At 43.4% G+C, this 21,518-nt stretch overlaps 1 protein-coding gene across 1 annotated transcript in view; it reads right to left on the bottom strand.

The window, feature by feature from the left end:
- LOC118309866 (receptor-type tyrosine-protein phosphatase gamma-like) overlaps positions 1-21,518 on the bottom strand; it is a 330,931-nt gene that overhangs the window by 117,244 nt on the left and 192,169 nt on the right. The window contains exon 3 of the mRNA XM_035632434.2: positions 8,780-8,962. Within this exon, the coding sequence (XP_035488327.1) occupies positions 8,780-8,962 (183 nt within the window). The remainder of the gene's footprint in view (positions 1-8,779; positions 8,963-21,518) is intronic.

The following is a 21,518-nucleotide window of genomic DNA, read 5'->3' as shown; positions in this document are numbered from 1 at the left end:
AGAGGTTATACTAGTGACCGGCTGTGATTCAGATAGAGAGGTCATCCGCAAAACGGAAAGGTCGTTGGTTCGATCCCACTTCCCCCCGTCAGCATGTGGAGGTGTCCTTGGCCAAGATGCTTAAAAAGAAAAAAATAGCAGCGCTGCATGAATGTGTGTGAATGGGTGAATGAGACTTAAATCACTCTTGAGTGTTCAACAAGATGAGAAAAACACTCCTCACATCTTCTGTTTCATAGAAATCAATGTCCACATTGCCGTTGTCGTCCACTGCTGGAGACAACTGAAGGCAATGTGCTGCTGAATTTACAACATCGCAGCTACATTCGTTAGTACTCAGGTAAACTTGACTCTGTAGAAATGGAAAAAACATACATCCTCTAAATGGTGTTTTTTTGAGGATATTAAACAAATGTGTAATATCTATCATATGTAATATAACCCTAATGTGTCACTTTTCACTAGATTTAACTTCTATAAAAAGATTCATAACGCAATGTTTTTTCACTTCTATCAGAAAAATCAGTTTTGCCCTCTTTGTGTGAAGCTGTATTAATTTGATATGTAATGTACGGGCTACATGCACAACCATGTCCGTGTTCTACTTAGTGCTGCGCAACTGTTTCTGGTCCATTTGACTCCATAAGCCGATCGGTAACGAAGTGTCTGCGCCAGAAACCTCAGTGGGAGAGGTGAAATGATCCCGGCGTACGTTCACCAGCCGTCGTCTCCTCGGTTCGGAAACTTAAGTCCGCCGTTAAATTTCGATGACGCAGAACAAGGTGGGACAGAGCAGCGCTCTGAGTACTTCCTCATGTGTTTTTGTAATTGTCCTGTTTTGGACGCGTTCTCTCTCTGCCCTAGTGCTGGTATCTCTAATTCTCAGTGAAGAAGTACGCACGGGTGCAGGGTGACGGCAGGATGGATTGCTACTGGTCCTGTGAAACCTTGAAACCAGCTGTCCCCAAAGACCCTTTGTTAAAGTGACAGATTGGTCATGGTCATCATCTCTCTTTGAAATCACAATATTACACCGTGTTGTTACCACATTGTATATGATAGTCAAGATAACAATAATGGGCATGTGGTATAGTTGTCATGTTATGTCTTCTATATCCCTGCAGATATATTAGATCACACAGATCTATAGATAAGTATGATATATCACCTATAACATGTGCCTTAGCTCAGCATGTGTTATTTTATATTGGAGCTTACATCCAAGCTATGCAGCTATGTGGCATGCGATGTCACATCACGCTGCGTCTAGATTCTACAGTCACATCGTTGCCACCATCAAACAGCTGACAACATCTGCACAGAAAAGCTCTGGGATCGTGGATTGCGATTGGTTTTGTGATTTCGCTTCCACGGTCGCTTGGAGTTTGTTGGGCGTGGCGAAACAATCACCAGTTCAACATAAAAAACAGCAATCCATTAAAACGTCCGAGCGACATGCAAAAAGTAACCCCCTTTTTATTCCTCCTGACAGAACCTTATTGCTTTTGACTGTGCCGTCTGCATACCGAGCACGCCGTTGCTTTGCCCCGGATCAGCGGCGCCGGATGTGGTCGAGCGCTCAGTTTTAAATGTCCAAAGTCTGCGTTTTGTTCAGCGTTGGATTCAGAAGTAGGGTAAAAATTTGATACCATCGCAGAAAAGAAGACCCGCGTTCGCTGGACTGGGACAGCAGTCGGCCACTGAACACACTCCTCTGCCTGGTGAAGGTGTTGTCCAGTATGGACAGCAGTTTGTCCAGGGTCCTTCTTTCTGCCACTGTCACCAGAGAGTCCAGCTCTGTGCCCACCACTGAGCCAGCTCTCCACACCAGTCTGTCCAGTCGACCAGCGTCTATCTTCTTGCTGCTTCCTCCCCAGCAGACTACGGCATAAAAGAGGACGCTGGCCACCACAGACTGGTAAAACATCTGCAACAGTTTTTTGCAGATGTTGAGGGACCCCAGCCTTCTCAGGAAGTACAGACGGCTCTGCCCTGTCCTGTGTAGAGCGTCCATATTTGCTGTCCAGTCCAGCTTGTCGTCCAATGGATGTTTCAGTCTGAAGTGCAGGGTTTACATTAAACTTTACATGAAAGTGGGTAGCCTTCCATCCCTTAAGCTCTAGGCATTTTTTTTTACAAGGCAAAGAACCTCCAAAATAATAATAATGATCATGATCAAGAAATATATCCACAACTTTGATGCCATGGTATTTGAAAATTAGCTATTGTTAATATTTCCGTTGCCTATTTACGAGCTATACTGCGGTGAGGCAGATGTTTTGAAATCCTCTGTGGTGCCGAGGAGATGTGAGACAAGGTTCAACAGAGAGGCACGGTTTCTAAGAGAATCCGACTCCACTTTCACTAGACTACGTCATCACGCGACGGCGGATATTATTATATTCATCGTCGTGCGTCTGCCGTGGTGAAATTTGAAATTTCCGAAGATGGACTACAAGAAAAACTCGGCGGGTCAATCAGAATGTTTCAGTGTGTTTTACCAGCGTGTGACATCAGATGTAAATGATTCATACGTAACAGTAACTTACATGGTGACCTGACACTCTTCTGGGGGATATTCTAAAAGGAAGCACCTTTCCCTTGCATTTAGGGAATCCGAACACCTCTTATCGTGGCTGCCGATCAAATACGTCCGGGTCAATTCCTGAGCCAATTTGACAGTTGGACCTCACCCTTAGACCTTGATGTTTACCACACGAGGAAAACCAGTGTTTAGGCCTCCTGTTCAATGTCTGCATGTGTTCAGTAAATACAGTGCGCTCCCTGGCTGCATGTGGTACAGCTGATGCCAGAAGTTCAGTGCCACATGGTGAGTTTGCCCAAAACCCCCCGAATCTTGTTTCCCTCCTGCTCTGAATCTTTGGCGTTTAGATCTGCTGAGATGGTTGGTTCGCCATCACCATTTCATCGGTCTGGATCTGGAAGACCCACTGTAGCGTAGCTCGGTCATCCTCAACCACCTTTGGGGGTTTCTTCCATTTTGACCTTGGGACTTCCAGCAGATACTTGTTCGGGGGTGTTGCTGTACACTATGCCAGCCACTTGGTTGCGGCGTACATTGGACGCCGGACCGGCTTGGATCTTACATCCCGCTGTTATATGCTAGATGGTTTCAGGGGCGTCTTGTTCTTGGAGATCGCCACAAGCCAAAGAGCCTGGGTGTCCTGTGATGTCTCCTACTCCCTCATGTTTTTTTCCAGTTCTGTTGAGTCTCGGTGGGTCGGCTCTCCCCGTTCTCATCTTACTACCCTGCCACTGAGGGAATACTTTGGATGGTTCTGTGGAGAATATCATCATCATATATATATATATATATATATATATATATATATATATATATATATATATATATATTGATGATGGACTGGACAATAAATTGATAGAAATTTGTTTAGATGCTGTCCGACATATTGGGGAAAACTATTTAGTACTAAACAGCTGAAAATGTAAATGTAACCAGTAACATTGGCAGGAAAATGTGAAAAATCTGTGAGACAAAAAAATATGTAAATGCATGAAAAATGGATTCAGTCCAAATGGATAATTTAGTTTATATTGTTCATAAACTGATAAATGCCTCTGTTTATTCCGACTACCTTTATGTTACATCACTGTTGTATATTTGCAGCCAAATCTGGACAGTAAAGCTAAAACAGCATCCGGTGTATTATCACAAATGTGTGAAAACAATTATTAGGGGAATATTGAGAGGGGCAAGGACTAACATATACAATTATATTAATATTCAGTATATTTGTAGGTGCCTGAAAACCAAAGTACAGCTGTCTACACCCAATGTCAACGTACTGTTACAGCAAGAACTGAAGTGACAGGCTGTTGTCACCAGTCAGGTGAGAGGCATTTAGATACATGCTCAGGAATTCTTTAAAAATAATAATTTGTTCGTAATAAGTCTACAAGACAAAATCATCTGCGGGTGGGGGGGGCAACATCCAGGGAACAGTAAAGGGTTTTACACTTAAGTACTCAAGTACATCTGTTTCTGTCAAACGTAGCTGAACTTTAATTAAAAAATCAATGTCCTTAGAGTCTGGTCAATCGTGTTAGGGAACTAGCGTTACACACAGATGAGAGAGTCAACGTGGCCGTCTGTTACAGACGTGTTTGTCTGACTCCCTAGGACTGACGCATTTAATCACTGCTTTTCCCTCACCGAAGCCTTCGCACTGGCGTTCAGCTCGAATGCAAAGCAGCCGCATGACATCAGATGACTCGAACCACGGGAACTTGTAAACAGCTGCGGGGGCCACATATTTAATTTCCCGCGCTGTTTTTCTTCGGTTAGCCGTTTTGAAAGTTAGTTGACATTTGCCTGGGTGGATAACCGTATAATTAATTCTCCCGCTGCAGCAACAAATGGCTCCGTCATTATGCGGGGGCTTAATAAACAGCGAGCATTATAGGGGGATTTGAGCAGAACACTTATCATATTCAAATTGCCCTGGATAAGATGATGTGGGGATAGGAGACCCCTCCTGGCTGGGAAACGGAAACATCCAGATTGACAATGTATGCCCCCTCCATGAAGACCCACTAGAGGCGAGGGAGCAACTGTGACTTAACTGATGCCACGTTAATTAAAAGAACAGCTACGAGTCGGCCGTGCGAGAAAGCACGTATGACGAACGGATGAGCACCGCAGGTGTCGCATGTACCGAGCCGAGGGATGATCAGCGTCGACCCCGGTCTCCTAGGAATCAGCTTCATGTGCAACTAAATTAGTTAGCCGGAAATGTTACAGAGGCAGCATGATCACTGGCTGGGATGTGTTCCTTGTGTTTTTGATGTCTCACATCAAGCGGGTAGGGATAGATGGCGAGCGTACAGAGCAAGTTCAACGTACCCAGGATATTTTTGGGGGGTTATCTGGTTAACAGGACCCAATTGAACCCGTAATGAGGCTTTGTATCAAACGTTTCATTTAACCCTTGCTTTTCATATCCGGCTACAAGAGATATGTTGGTGGTGAATAAATACACAACGTTTTACTGACGGTCAGTATAAACATATAACTCGCCAAATATGTCATTTATAACACAGAAACCAGAGGTTTGGTGCCAGCTTTTGATACTTGACATTTTTTTCTGGCGATACTCATCAGACATAAAACTCTACTTATCTTGTTTTATTAGAATAGAACATCTTCAAGATACATTTGTCTTGACACATGTTGCTCATTTACACTAAATCTTGTACAATACATTCTACTGCTGTTATATTTAATGAACCATATAGGTTGTTCTCTGATTCTGTTGTGTCATGAGAGAAGATTTGAAGTTGATGTTGACAGAGAAGGGCAGAACGTGAAAGAGAGACCATTACAGTTAACACTTACAGCAGGTGATGACGACTGACGTCGTGTTTCATTCCAGGATGTCACACTGTGCATCACACTGCTGAAGACAAACAATATTTCCTGCGTATTTACTGTATATATGATCCAATAATGTGCCCGTTTGTTCCAATTAGATAGTTCCAACGTCTGAGCACAACATCGGCATGGATATTCAAACACCAGCACTCTTTCTGTGGAGTGCTCCTAGGAGCTAAAGAATTATTGAGGAGAAAGTGTTGGACGGAACAAATAACAAATTATGATTTGCTATATTTAGAGCCTTACCAGCAGCAGGCTAAAAATGGGCTCAGCAAATGTCCTGGCAGTGGCCATATAACAGTATGCAGGATCTTAAGTGCAGGTGGAAACTGTCTGGTAACGAGATAAAGAACTCGGGCATCGACCAATATCCAAATCAATTCCTTCGAAAATAAGCTTCCCAGAGCTCCCCTCCGTCGTATTATTTACAGTAGTGTAACTCCACTTCCCCTCACATTAAATCTCGTCCCACCACTGTCACAGTTTACAACATTCCGTTTATTTTTACCCACAACTCTGCACAGCTCATAATGCCCATGCACAAATCTGTATTTCATGCCATGTTAGCCACAGGGCTGGCTGTCTCACATTTTATAGTGCACTCACTTCTCATTCCATGTTTACCGTGTAGCTATGATAAGCCGCTCATATATTGTCCCGATGTACAGATTGACCGTATAACTAGCCTTTTATCTGTGCACCGATGCTTGAATAAAGTTTACACGTGAGCGTTTGGTTTACTACATGTGGGAACAGCTAATATGAAGTTTAAACTGTCAATTACATCACAAACATACCCTGTGAGAATCTGACTTTTTCTCCTGAGAAGGGTGATGATGGTGGAGTCCATGGACAAAGGTCTTCCAACTAAAGTTGAAGGTGTAAACTCAACCTGTTCTTGCTGACTAACACACGGTAGCGGAGCTCCGCCTCCCAAAAGTTTAGCGTTGTAGTATTATAAATCCCAGGGCTCAGCTTATGTCGGCCTTAATATACTTGTGGGTAAAAGGAGTCCTGTCCGTGGACAGTACCGAGGATGAAAGGTGCCGGACTGAACCGCAATCAAACATGAAGAAGGAGTTTGTCATTCGTCTTATTTATTTGCTTTGGGCGTCAGACGAGAGGATTGATTTCACTCTAACGTCTCTGCAGTTGCGATGCTACAGCCAACAGCCGTCAAGCCTATTGATTTCAAATCATTTAATGTTTATTTACTGCCGACAAATGCGGCATACAAAGAGCATTTCACGACAATAATGCGATGCATCACGGCATCTTTAGCTGCTAAGGGACTGTTCGTAGACAGGCCTGTAGAACAGGAAAATACAGGGACTTTGGCAAAACTACACTACAACTCCTGGCCAAGAAATAATCGAGCACGTGATCTCCTGTAAAACAGTGCATTGTTGTCTCCATATTTATTCTTTAACGGAATAACCAAACAAAAACTCATATGTCAATTAGTTTGATTAAGGGGAGCTGTTAGGTGGATTGTATTACCTTCAGATCTTTCTCATTTATCGCTTTCCGTTGCCTCAGATGTATCGAGACTTTTCTCTACGTGTAAATGTCTGTTAGCTATGTCATCTGTGTTGATTTCATTGGGTAGGCTTTATTTTTACCGACTGTCAACCTTTAGACAAATTGGGAACGTATTCAAATGTGTCATTACGGATGAATTGCATATCCTTGACTGAGCAAATGATTGGATGCTACACGGGACCGTGCTGAACACACAGCTGTGCAGTGCTGAGGGTAACACTCGAGAGTGCTGTCAACAGCTATGCCAACCACCTGTGGCCTCTGCCGCTCAAAAGCCTTTCAACTCCGTTTCGCCACTGAGGGGAGAGGATCATCCATCTTAGTGACAACCTGGAATTGTGAAAAATACCCGTGGCTGACGAGGAGCGTCCTCGAGAGCAGAATGCAGATGGCCCGGTGCGAAGTCCTACAGGCAGTGACACCTGCCGCGGCACTGCCAATACGGATTGCAGCTTGTCTGAGTGGAAGTGCGACGTGTAATCTCCATCATCAACGACTAGCTGCATATTGCACCTGTCTTGTTCTATGATCATGTGCGGTGAAGTGACGCGACAGATGTTTGACATGCAGACACCTGTCAGTATGAGCTGGGATTATCAGGTGTCACACTTGAGCTTTTGACTCTCGTTGAACTGTGGTCTGTTTTGCGGACGTACCCTGTGTGGTTACAAACATTCCTTCACCAACACTTCTCTGAAGAACACGACGCCGCTATTCTGGGGCTCTGTGACGATGTAATGGTAACTTTTATACAAGTGTGAGTTTTGTTGATGGGAGAAACAAGATGGGGATAAAATGACATCAAAGTGTAATTTCTATCAATTATGATCAGTGGAGTAATTGCTGAGATTTGGGGGAAATGATAGCATCGTTACAGCGACTGGGTGAGAACAATGGGCGGCGCTGAAACCCAACGGTTAATCCACTTTATCTAAACCACTTTATGTGGAGGTAGAAGTGAAAGTGAGCACGTCCAAATGTTAATCATAATCCTCCGATGGAGAAGAAACTGTGAGCGCACAATTATGCAGAGCAGTCAAGTAAAGTTGAACCAGGGTAATTCTGCCAACAATGTTTATAGACTACTAATAAATTCAACAATACGTTTGGGAGGTAATGTTATTTCTGAATGGATTATGTTTTTCACCATCCAGGAAGGATGGTGGTCATCGCCGTTGTATACGCTCATTATACCATGGCTATGAACCAATCAGAAGGCTTGGTATGAGCTATCCGTTTTAAAGAGTCCTTGTGGCTAGTTTAGGCTTCCAAAGCACTTAGTTTCAGTCTAGTGAAAGATCTATTCAGTCACCTTGACCTATTCAATATTTCAATATCATGTTCAAGAGTTGGGGTTTCTTTTTGTAAGTTTTTCTGGCTATCTCATAACAGACCATTTGATTCAATTGTGCCACTGGGCCACAGGTGAGGGATTTTAAATCATCTGCTGAGACCATGAATATCTCATTAAGTTTAATGAGAAGAGATCTCAAGATAACTTTGTCAGCAATAAAATTTTTAGACAAATTTAAAGATCAACATAAAATGATTAAAATCGACAAGACCTGCTTTTAGTGGGGTAAGATACGGTTTACACCCCAACACTGGGGTCCCTAAAACACATTTCAAATGCTTAAGAAATCACATCCGAACACATCTCAGTCTCCCCTATGTATGCTTAGTTCTCCCTTTTCAAAATATAGCCAACTCTAAACTTCAGACATTTCAATCAGTATTAGTGGGGAAAAACTAAAAAGCCAAAAAAGCTTATCTGACATAAATCAGGAGGGTATAAACCCGCAGCTGTGGTCTTTACCGTACCTGTTTTCCCGGTGTTCTTCATCGATGTCTTATTAGAGGACTCGGATTCAAAGCCCTCCAGTGTCAGCTCCTGAAACTCCGAGGACACTTTGGCGTCGTGGTCCACAATGTTGATTGGTGACTGGTTTCTCTCTCTGCATTCCGGGTAGGCAGACGCCCAGCCCTCGTCTGGTCCATACACACCTGAGGGGAACACAAAGTGACACAGGGTCTGAGCACGGGAGGGACGCGATCCCAAGTGAAACAGAAGCGGCTTTAGAAGGCTACCTCACAGAAAGAAAATGACATTTCAGAGCCGTTTCATGTTCTTTGAAAGTGGCTGACAATGTGGGAGGCCAACTCATCTGGATTCCAATGAAACATTCCTCACAGAATTTACATCATGACTCCCACACAGAGGCAGCAGTTGAAAAGTAAAACGGCGTCCTTCATGTGGTAAATAGAACATTTCAAAATGTCATTATTATGAGGTCACGCCGTGCCCCTAGCTTCATTTTTCCAGCACCGTACATATGAAATGAATTCTATGGTTTTGCACTGCTGACCTCCTTCTCAACTTATCCTCAGACAGCCCCTCGCAGTCAATCACAGCAGTACTGCGCAGACGGAGAGCCCTAAAATACCTCAGAAGAATTGTGAGGGAGCCGTGTGTGTGTGTGAGAGAGGAGAGACGTCCTGTAACAGTAAATGTCCCCAGAGCGAAAGCCCGGGGGGCACAGGAGCATTGGAGTCATTCTTTGCTCAGGCTGTGAGATAAAGATATTCTGAGGGAAGGCCAGGACTGAAATGGCACGGGCAATGTTTGAACACCTGAGCGTTCTCTCACAGAGCTGGGCTGAAGCCAACGCTGGAGTGGCCAACCAGGAGTTCCAGGAGCGTTCCCAGTGCGCTGCTTAGTTGCTGGGCTCGAGACCCAGTTTGAAACAAAATCAATTAATTTGCAAATCTTCACGTCGGTTAAGCTGCTCTAAAAAGTAGTCCCGGGATCTGCAGCTACGACACCACAGGAATAGATCAGACGTAGGCCACCACCTGGGGGAACAAGTTTTTTTCTGCCTGTGAGGCAGCCATGATTGTCACTTGAAGTTTTTAATAGGAGAGGGTGGACAGGGGGAAGAGGTTACGAGTTACTGGAAAGGCCAGGTTAAAAAAAGAGGGGCAGTGGAGCAGTACGTGCTAAACTGACAAATAGAGCACAGCAGCTGGCAAGAAAGAGATTGTGGGAACTGGCACGACGTACTGACGTCACGTTACCAAACTGTTGGTCACATTATCTCAAGCAAAATGCCATTTGAACAAGAAGAAAATTCAACATTTTCTGCAATGGAATTGTTTGGCATTTGCACCTGCTGTGGATAGCTGGAACACGTGGAAACATGTTCTTCAGAGGATAGAAGAGCATGGAACAAATACGACTTGCAGAGATCAGCACTGATTCTGATTTTCTAATGGCTACATTAGAAAAAAAAGCCTTGGAACCAAACGGTCATACATCGTAGGCAAGTGTGGAAGAAGCATCAGGTGATGGGGGTGTAACAGTAAGACATTGGCAAACCTAGACATAGTTACAGAGAGAACAAAGAAAAGGCTCCTACTAAACTAAAAAGAAAAAAAATACTGCAGCCAATTAGGACATCTTTCTACAGTTGCTACTCGTCTTATGTAAGTGTGATCTGTGCCCTCGGCAGCACATTGATGTTGAAGAAAGCAAGAAGCAGAGGCTCTTGTGACTTAGAAAATACATCATGGGGAAAGTTGTGGATGTCATGAGCCTGGCCTCACCTCAGCTGCAGATGAGTTTACACAGGCAGGGGAGATTTGAGTCCAAGAGAGATACTACCCACAGGGCCAATTCAGGAGCAATTGTTTGCCATGGGGGACTGAGATACATCACAGAGACTGCGAAACGGTGTTACACAAGCTCTGGTAACTCCAGAGATGTGGCCCACATGGAGGAATAACAGCGGCGATTCTCTACATTCCTCTCAGATATTCTCTTAGCAGCATCCTACACAGAGGGAAGTCTGCACATAGGGTACTGTGTTCTAAGTCTGGTACTGACGGACCTCTCTTTTCACTGCTTTATAAGGTTGCACTTTCTCTCAGACACATACAGAGGTGGAAAGAGACAAGTGTTGACAAATGCCCCCTGTGGACTGTGTGGAATTATCTCACTAAGGTTGTTGGATGCTCTGGTAAATCCAAGGATGCCCCGCTTGTTGGCCTGCTGATGACCCTAGCAGTGTGAAGTCCCCAGTGGGGGATCAAAGTAGAGGGGTACACCGAAGCCCCTCTCTATGAGACTGTCCTCACTGCTGAGGGGACAGAGAACAGCCTTGAGAAACAGGTCAAAGACTATGAAGGAGCGAAGAGAGCATGGGTTTGTGGGTTGGGCCCTTCAAAAGACGGCTGTCACTGCACTTCCAGGAGAACACCTCAGAAAAAAGAGTGATATATGAGGAGCCTTCAGAAGATGAGCCTTTGGCCTCGCCCGACGCTGACCTCGAGGTCAACTTGCACATTGTCATTCTGGACACTGTGACAGATACAGATACTCGGATGGGTTTCATCTAACGGACACCTTTCCTAGGATTGTGTTCGTCTTGATCCCAGCAACTTTGCTCAAATAAGAGTAAACCGGCTCTGAGCTCTCGAAATAAATAAAAATTTATACATATTTGGGAAGTAAATTATATGACAAAAGGCAGATGCTGGTATGACCATTCTGAGCCTATTTTCTCTCCATACATCTGATCCCCTCACAACACATTTCACTGACGCCGACCGTGTCATTGCGCTGGCGTATATGTTTCTGTTGACACCTCCAGTCACTCAAGCTGTCTTGTGTAGGAAGCTTCCCAACACCGACGTTTGTTACGAACAGGCCGAGGACCTCTCTGACTCAGCAGCACTCTGAGGCCTTCATGCTAATTTGCACTGAAAAGGAAAATCCTTGTGGGCACAGTCAGTGAGACAGTAATAAACACATTTGCAGAAAACCAGTACACTGCTCGGGCAATTGTTGATGCTGTAGGGCTGTGGCATTTTCATTATCGGCCGTAAACCAGAGCTTATAAAGAACCGCGCCATAGACACTTTATTCACGGAAGAGTAACATGCAAATATAATTAACACTCTGTCATTTCCTTGACTTATGTTCATGTAACTAAAACAGTGTGGAATGCCTAATCATTATTTTGAGGGGAAACAAACAGTTAGCTTTTCTCTCCTTCTTCTTCTAAGCAACGAAAAAATAAAGTTTAATGCACATTAATCATCTAATGCCTCTAAAGAGATTATTGGTGCATAATGTTGATATGGAAGAAGCCAAGTTGCCCAACTGATAAACTGTCATATGAGCAATGGTTTCTAGTTTGCTAACAAATTCATCCGTATTCATTATTTTTTTACTTTGTCAATCAAAAAGGGTTTTACTGTGAATAACTGTTGTGCTGTTGTAGAGAGTCTGAACACTGTGACAAAGAGAATAATAATCACATACAACAATAATATCATTCCAATGAATGTCAAGGCATATCATTCATATATTTCAAAGACAAATGTATATTATAAATACTATAATGTAATTGAAAGTCCTATTTCAACAGTGTCCACAAACAATAAAGCATTCTGTAAACATTATAACCAATTAAATATTTGTGGCCCGTTGCCAATGAAAATCTAAATTAACGATGACTTTGATTTTGTGGACAAAAAAAAGCCTCCAGACTTGACAAAAAAATGTAACAATAGTCTTTCTTAGGATTCATTTGGTCAATTTGAAATACATAGGGCATTAAACGTTGACATAGCGTCTTTCAGGGATGACTGTAGTCCAGAAAATAGTAATCTCGTCAATGTGATTCCTGCTAAATTTTCACTGACTTTTTTTTTTTTAAATCATACATTTTTTATGCATTATAAATAGATTTTTGAGCTAGTATTACATTTTAACTGGATATTGTATTCACTCATTGGAAGTGCGTGAAGGTTGTATATGTAACAGGGTCTGTGCATGCTCTCCTGAAAAAAGAGGCACAGAGAGATCACTTGGTTAAAATAAAGGATGTGGAGCAGAGACTAAAACGTTTTACTGGGATATCCTGATTTTGATACATAATAGTCTTAATATTAGCATTAAAAAGATTAAAATATTAATCTTTAATATGCTCTCTTTGAGGTATTATGGTAAAGATATTATCATGCACCCAGGGCTTTAAATGATCTGTTTTGATCACCAGCCAACACCGCTAGTAGATTTTTAAAGTTGCCAGCCAATCAGATTTTCCACTAGCCAAATTTTTTTCCAGGGAAAATAAACCAGATTATGAGATGCCACTGAATACATTCAAGCACCCATGTTTCTTTAAATTGTTTGTATTTGCGTTGAAGGCAGACATACATTCAAGTTGGAAAAAATATATATATTGTATTATTAGTTTCTTGGTCAAATACGAGCCACTCTCGACCCAACTTTAGAATTAAAAGTCATCATTCATCTTCATCGTCCCCTCTGTCTGCAGCCTTCCTCTTTTGCTCTTCTGGTTTTTTAACTCCCAAAAAATATCTCCACATGTTTGTTTGTTTTTCCTAACTAACGTCAACTTTACTACTTCATTTTTCAGCTCCTTTGTTTTGTTTCACATCGTTCCGTTTGTCTCAACGTAGCTCGCTCATCATCGATACCACGCACGCTATAGGAACGAACCAATGGTCATATGACACGTCACGACATAGTGCTCATAGGAAATGTAGGATTAGTTCTACGAGCAGTGCTGCCAGATAAAGATTACGTTTCTAAGACAAACACACCCAAAATCGCCCCAAAATTCTTGGCGGAACACAGAACAACTGGTAACACTGACGTTGCGTCGTGTCTGCAGCCTGACGATTCAAACAGACGCAAACGTGTTGTTCGCTTCATTCATCACCAGACAAATTGGCTTTACAATGTTACCCTTTTGGTGGGTGTCAATTTAAAGCCCTGCACAAAACAAACCACGAGTCCAATGCTGCACCTCCCTTAGGTGACCTAAGAAAACCTTGTGTACAGTATTGTTTGTCCGTGAACTATAATGCGATGAGAGAGGCGTTGGCGGTTCGGCCACCTGTCATCCCGTCTTTGTGTTTAGCAGGAGACTGGCGAACTATTCCTGGATCTGTCTCTGGCCCATACTGCTGGTTTCAGCACTAACAGTCCACATCCTAACTAATTGCTCTATATTCAGCCCTTCGTCCAGATATTCTCCTTTGTGTTGGGCTCATTGCCGCTATGCGTCAGTGCCATCATGTTCCGTGCAAGCTGCGTTTTTGAGCAGCACGGGCCTGTAATTCTCCCGTCGCTGGGAACTCGTTGAACTCCACATCGTGCAGGATGAGACGTGAGCTGTTAAAAGCAGCTTACGCAGAGGCTCGACTGGGAAATTAGGTAGGGTGTATTGCTTTGGCATTTACTGGAATACATACAAAAACAGCTCAGGATGGCACATCTCTTAAAAAATAGCCGTCATCCTCCCCCCTGAGGTTCTGCTGAACTAGAGTTTGAGCTGAGCAAAGGCCAGAGAATGGTCGCCGACGACTACGCTGTCACAGGCCAAAAAAATGAACTTGTCTCAAGGTGAATTCCCCAGCTTGTTCACATAGTCATGGGGATTACTGTGCACGGAAAAACAAACTGATCCAGTTTGTTCTATAGAGTTCTAACCCCGATGCTATTAGCCTTTGCAACTGCTGATGATGAATCATAGCTTCGAAATAAAAATGAAAAAAGACAAAGCGTCTTCATTTTCAATTCTTTAGGTCAATTTAAGGTGACAGGCTCAGACACCGGAAAATAAGCATTTTCAAAAGTATCTCATCAAGCTCTAGATCCTTTTTAATTTATATATTTTTTCATATTTTTGGCCACTTTGGGGTAATAGATCAACCTGTATATACAACACTGACATATCATCATCTGATGAAACTACTCACTGTTCTTTCAGCTCTGGTTTGGTCTCCAACCAACACCCGATCATGATCTCTGTGTCTTAGTAGCTTTCTGTGTCTGTCACTGTGTCTGTCACTGTGTCTGTTGCTCTGTCTGTCTGCCATTTGCTCCTTCATAGGCAGTGTACATTTACACATGGGGAGACCAACATGGAAGGAATGATTCAGAGAAGTCTAACACTTTCCGAAAACCACACGAACGACTTCACTGTAAACAATGAAGTTGGAGAGAAGTTTTTCATTTAAAGGCCCCGCAGAGATATCAGCATTATTTTAGCAACCAAGGTGGCTCCAAAAACTGCACCGCGAAGCCGAACAAATTCAGCATTTGAGACTTCCGCGGTGGCCGTTGAGCTGAAAATGGAGTCATTTGTTATTTTGTCGGAGATTCTCAAGGCAGTTTGCCGGAAAATCAAATCTGGAAGCAACTTGAAAAGACAAAGCCTCCATAACTGTTTTATGTGGAGCGGTCGAACGCTGGTGTGGGCCTCTCCGAGCGTGCCCTTGCTTGTGTTGCATTTTTATAGGAATGAATGCATGGGTGTCATCCCTTACTGCACATCCCACTCACCCTTCTCCTCACACTGAAACATCATAAATATCAGCACAGTAGCCACTCAGTAAGTGGACATTTTCCCATAAATATGTATGTCTGACGACAAGTGAGCGATTACATTCCGCGGGGCTTAATGACTGCATGCCCACACTTTCAACCCTGTTGGCAAGTAGAGGATGATTAAAGACATAGCGGTGGAAAACCACAATGTCAAAGACATGTGGTTGATCGAGAGGAGAGCAGGACATGTACATACAGGGAGAGGGAAGGAGGGCACAGGAGGGCAATGTCATGGAAACAGCAACAGCAAATACAGATGTATACGCACATACAAAAAGAGCACAGAGCATAAACTGTACAGGGACACACTGATGGAAGTGCACTGCCACAAACGCTATGTTTACATTATGGCTTATTTAGAGTACAATAGACGATAAACCATCGTGGGTTTATCGTTTATCATGGGTGTGCCTGACAGCTGGCCCATCCAATCGGTGTGTGGTCGCACGTGTGGCTGGACGCGCAGTGGACGAGCGCTCAGTCAGATTCACACCCAAATTCTATGACCAGTTGAAAAAAAAAAGGGACAGGTGACGTCATTTTCAACTATAGATAACATTAAATGGGCATATTCAAGTGATACAGTTGTCTCAAAGTTGTGCTCACTCGCAGTTCATGTAAAGACAATCTAGATATTTGCTTTCCACTTCTGTTCATATTAATACTATATTAATGACTAATATACAAATTAAACAATGCTTTTGACTCCTCTGGACATGAATTTTGGACCTTTACTACTGGCTTTTTATTAAGACAGTTTAAGGTATTTAGAAACCGTCTATGTTCATTTTAATGGATTCATGCTTGGAACTTTAGTAACACTTTAGCGACACTTCTGTCATGTTCTTTCAGTTTCAGTAGAATGGGTAAAGCACACACATACATTAAAGATCGAAATTATGACGTTTGTACTGTGCAAGTTCTAAAGTGCAAAATGTAAATCATTGAGTGCCATTATGTGTAAGGCTCAGTGGAATCACACAAGTGTAAAAACATTTCAACAGATGGGATTCAGCACCATTGAAGCCTGTCATGACATAAATATCCTTCTTCAATTTGAAATAAGTCTTTATTTCACATTCGAGTAGCAGTGTCACCTGTTTGGATTCAGAAATTCCTTCCTGAATACATTTTTTTATGTTTGTTTTTTCACACTCCAGTACCTTTACTGTCCTTATTTTCCATGAGATGGAAAACAACAGCCGTCCTCTCGTGGACAGATGATTATCTGCATTTCACACTGAACTGGTCAGTTGCCCGGAGAAGACCTCAGCTGCAAATTGGCGATGTCAACAGAAACCGATCCGAGCTCCGTCTGAACCTCTCCTCCTCGCCCACTCGCAGGAGCTCCCACCATATGCACCCGACTCGCTCTAAACTCTGCCCTTAATTGAAAGCAATACTGGGCTCCGGGGCTCTAAAATGAATTTGGCTATGATTACTCATGCCCTGGCGCGTTGCAAGCACCGGGTAATGTCTCTTTCATTGAATTAGGCGGCATCCTGCTCTCCCTCCCATCTCCGTCCTTGCCCGGGGGCAGCTATTGATTGAGGCGGTCTGGCTTTCGTAGAAGGCTAGCATTACCTATAGATCCAGACAGCAGCGGCCCGGCCGGCAAGTGCAGTGGAAGGGGAAAATGCGAGGGGCGATTAGTCACCGCCCTAATACGGCTAATTTCTGCTGAAAGCAGCAGTATGGGCGAGTGCAAAGGTAAAGGAGGGAAGGGAAGAGGCAACTAGTATGACCGCTAAAGCGCAGACCTCAATCTCACACATGGGCAATGGCGGAGAGTCTGTGTGCCGAACAGACGTGAGCAGGGTGCTGAGCCGAGAAATGTACTTCCCTCCGAGTTCCCATCATGCGCCAGGACTGGCTGAATGTTTTGGGATGTAGCATAGGCTGAACAATTGTCGTACAAAAGAGCTTGTACTCTATCATCCCCCCCCCCCCCCCCCCAGGGTAATCCTTGCATACCGGAGATAATGGGTGGGGGGGAAGTCTCTGGCACCACTTTTTGGGAGTCGGGGTATGAAGTTTGGGAACCCCTGAACACAAGGGGGTCAGGGCCTCCCATGCCTGCGCCCATCTCTCTGCACAATGACCTATAACTAGCCCGCCCCGTCATAGCTCATCAGAAGCTCAATTGACAATTGTACTTAGAGTCAGTCCATCTAGGTTATCACTCACAACGTGGTGGACTTTTAAAACAGAAAGAAGAAGAATCAAAGATTGAAGCGCATTTTTGTTGGAGGGTTGATGGCTGAAGGTTGTGTTGTCAAAAAACCTTGACCCCCTCATCAGTGGTAAAAACATTCGTGATGACACAACATTATACATTGAACTCCACATGAAGACTGATATAACCACGGTTGTTGCATTCATGACAAACTGTGAGACTACAGTGGTTTTCCCAACTGCTGCGGATACTATTTCTACATGAACCCCGCTTTGGACAAACAGAAGCAGTGAGGACTGCATCGAGGACGATTCGAATGGAAATTAGTAAAAGATATTTCCGTGGATTTCAGAGAACATAGAGTGGTGGACAGGTAATGAATTAATTACATGAAGTGTCCATCATGTAAATGTCCTGTATCAGTAACTTCTCTGCAGGTGAACTCCTGTTTATCTACACTCTCTACACTGTCCGGCTGCTGGTGGATGACACGGTCGTGGTTTTTTCCACTCCAGGTGAGGATTTGGAAAGCAGAGACTCTGGCACCAACTGCATTCAGAGATTACAACTAATATCCCCCCGCCTCATTGGACTGGTTCCTCTCCTCCAAATCCAGGCATCCTCGGTGTACAGGCCAACTCCTCAGTGCATTGATTTCTGCCATTCCCCCCCTAATCCTGATGGAATCAGTGCTGAGAGAGAGGATCTCTTAGTGCCTGCTGAGAGGCAGCTTCCTGCCAAATGGAAAGGAGAAACATGCCCCGCAAAGCTCTCTGTCTCTCTCCTTCTTGTTATTTCCACGCTTGAGGAGACCCTTTCTGATGTGAGTGGTTAATTGCAGGAGATGGACATATGGCGAGAGTGTGTCTCAGTTTTTTTTTCTTTCTCTTCTTCTTTTCCTGGACATAATATGAATTGGCATGAGAGATCGCCCTCTGTTTTCCTCCCCCAGCCTCCCCCTGTCCTCCGCCTGATGCCATTGTTATTCTCAAGTTTGCCAGACGTCCCCTGACAGCAAATCTCTCCCAAAGGTGTTTTGTCTTTGTGTTAACCCCACCCCAAAAAAAAACATTTGTCTTTAGAGGCTTGCTGTCCATAACTGTGGTCATTAGGCAGCTTCTTTTCTCTCTCTCTCATTCAGTCTTGTGTCGTATTGTTTATGCAGCAAATTGGAGTCGTGGCAGGCTTCTCGGCGAGGAGTTGAGCGAGGTCGCCGACACAGCATCTGCCTCAGAAACAGTTTCTTAATTGACTGAAAAGCCTCAAACTCCCTCAAAGGTCAGCGGCGGCCGCGCGCGTTCCACAAAGTAAATAATTGACGGAGATGAGGAGTGGGGTTGCCGACAACCTGAGGTGGAAGGAAGATGCACCGGGGAATCTCAGACGAGAGATGAACGTCTCTCTGTTAACCCGACTGACAGCTAATCTTGGTTAATGTTAGCCTTCCTCACCCGTGGCAACACTTCCCGTATTATGCGCCTCTCATTATGCTCGGCCTGACCGACACCTTTCCATTCGGAGTGGTCGGCGGAGAGCAATCAGCCTCAAAAGGGATTAGTTTTAAATATTTAGACACATTTGCCATAATTACAAATCTACAGTATGGGTGCTTCCTGGGCCTCTTGATACAGCTTTCTTTAGCATTTTACAAGACCAACAGCTTTTGTGTGACACACACATAACACATGACATCGTTCATGTATGTAAGTTTATTATTAGTAGTAGTAGCAGTAGAAAAGGAGTTGTGTTTTTACTGTGACTTCCTGTGATTAAGAGCAATGAACCATCTCCTGGGTCCATGTCAAAATCTGGTTAAAGTCATAATTCTCATGAAGCCAATAAAAGACAACCTTGGATTTTTTTCCCCCGTGGAGTCAAGTGCTGTGCTCCCTGATGGTCAAGTGAAACGGGAGGAGTGATATCACACGGTAAACGTTCACTTCGCACTGTCTCTCAGTCGCCGGACGTGAGTTATTCAGCTCGTCCAATGACAAGACAATTCTCCTGACACTTGTTGTCAGTTTGTTGCTCACACACCAACACAGGACAGAGTGTATTTTTGACATTTGTGTTTGGCGTGCGGAGGAATAAAAAGAAGAGCTGGATGTCGGAGCGGCAGAGGCCGTCGTCTTCACAGTCGCCGACGGACACTGTTGGAATTAGCGGCACGTTTTATGGGCTGGCCGTTACCATGAATCTACACGCGGACAGCTCGCCACTGTAGCAGCCACGTGGATTTTAGATGTGACAACATGTGGATATTGTTGTTAATGTGCAGTGCATGACTTTGCCTCATGGTCTGACCCGCTGCCAAGATGGCCACATTAACATCTTGAATGTTATGAAAGTGGACAGTGGACAGGGAAATGGAGAAGTAAAGAAAAGTACGCCGGTGTGCGGCCTCTCTTGTCTTAACATATTATTGGTAAAAAAAAAAGTTTCTGACTTTTGTCTTGCATGCAAGAGAGTGACAGGAACAACATTGACACTCATTTGTGGAACTCCAGTGCCTCAGATGACGGATGAACATTTTGCTTTGATTATTCCTCCATTGATTCAACAACATTAGTAGCAGCTGGAATAAAGCTTGTTCATGTTCATGACCTACTTGGATAAGCACGTATCGATTGTATAATAATGGGTGACACCAGTAAACCCAGAATCCTTCAGGGTCCTTCAGATTTTGCTCGGGGCGGATACGTCATTATTATATATTAAATGAAAATAAAAATAACTGACACTGAGATTAATATTACTGGGGAAAAAAAATGTGTCTACCGAGTTGGCACATTCGCACTTTTTAACAAATGTGTCAGAGACTTGGTTCTAAGCAAGTTGGCGATTCACAGCAGTGTCCCAACCGTTTGGTTGTCCCGTTTTTTAATGGGTAATAAAAATATAAATTATATACAACCATTTACAAATGAAATATTAACCCTCCAATAAATACATGAATCAAAAAGAAGGGGGGGGGAGGCTTACGAAAAACAACAGAATCAGTCAATGTGTTGTTACATCCCTCGGTTAATTTGGCCCTCAGGCTGCAAGGAGGAAGCCGAATGACTCAGCAAATCAAACAGCTAATAGGAAATGGAAAAGCAGAGCGCAAATGCAAATGAGGAAGGGAAATCGCCTTTTTACAAGCCTGATAGAAATCTGTCTCATTATTCTATTTCCAACTCCAGTTATTTATTTATATTTTTAAACAATATTTAAATTCCATTGTTAATTCAGTCATTAATTGATGTACTTCTAAATGATGCACTTATTATATTTATTACTATTATACTATTACTAATATCATTATTTCTATTTCCCAACAAGATATAAATTAATGGATTACCTTGTAATGTACTCTATATATTTATATATATATATAATTAATGGATTAATTTGTAAACAAATGTACCTATGCCGATTGTAAATCTTTATTAATATGTGAGCATTGTGGTCCTGCATAGTGGAGTTTAACGGACAGACATTTCTTTATAGGCGACAAAGAAATAGCCAAATAAATAAAGACACAACAAGAAACTGTCAAATGAGAATGTCCTCGAGCAATGGAATATCAGTCACATACACACACACACACACACACACACACTGTGAAGGTGCATTAAGCAAGCTTCCTCCACAAGGTTACCCAGAGTCCCCCCGTTACCTCCCATTACTACAGGACATGTGTGTTTGTAAATCCATTAAGACCCCGCATCATCCGACACCATAAAGAAAAATGTCTCTTCATCCTCCCGACGCCTCGGCGCTCAGCCCCTGGAGAAACAATCCAATCCGCAAAAAAGGCTGCATGGATGACTACACCCCAAATTTTGCAAATTCCGTCGCGTGATTTTTTCAATCAGTGGGTGATTAATATTCATGAACGTGTAATCCGGAATCAGCCCCGCTAATGAATTTACCTAGTGATGTGCCCGGTGCAGCAGTTAATTTGTGTTAACTGT

Source organism: Scophthalmus maximus, chromosome 6 (assembly GCF_022379125.1).
Source record: "Scophthalmus maximus strain ysfricsl-2021 chromosome 6, ASM2237912v1, whole genome shotgun sequence".
Taxonomy (NCBI): domain Eukaryota; kingdom Metazoa; phylum Chordata; class Actinopteri; order Pleuronectiformes; family Scophthalmidae; genus Scophthalmus; species Scophthalmus maximus.
This window is presented reverse-complemented; position numbering and strand designations above follow the sequence as displayed.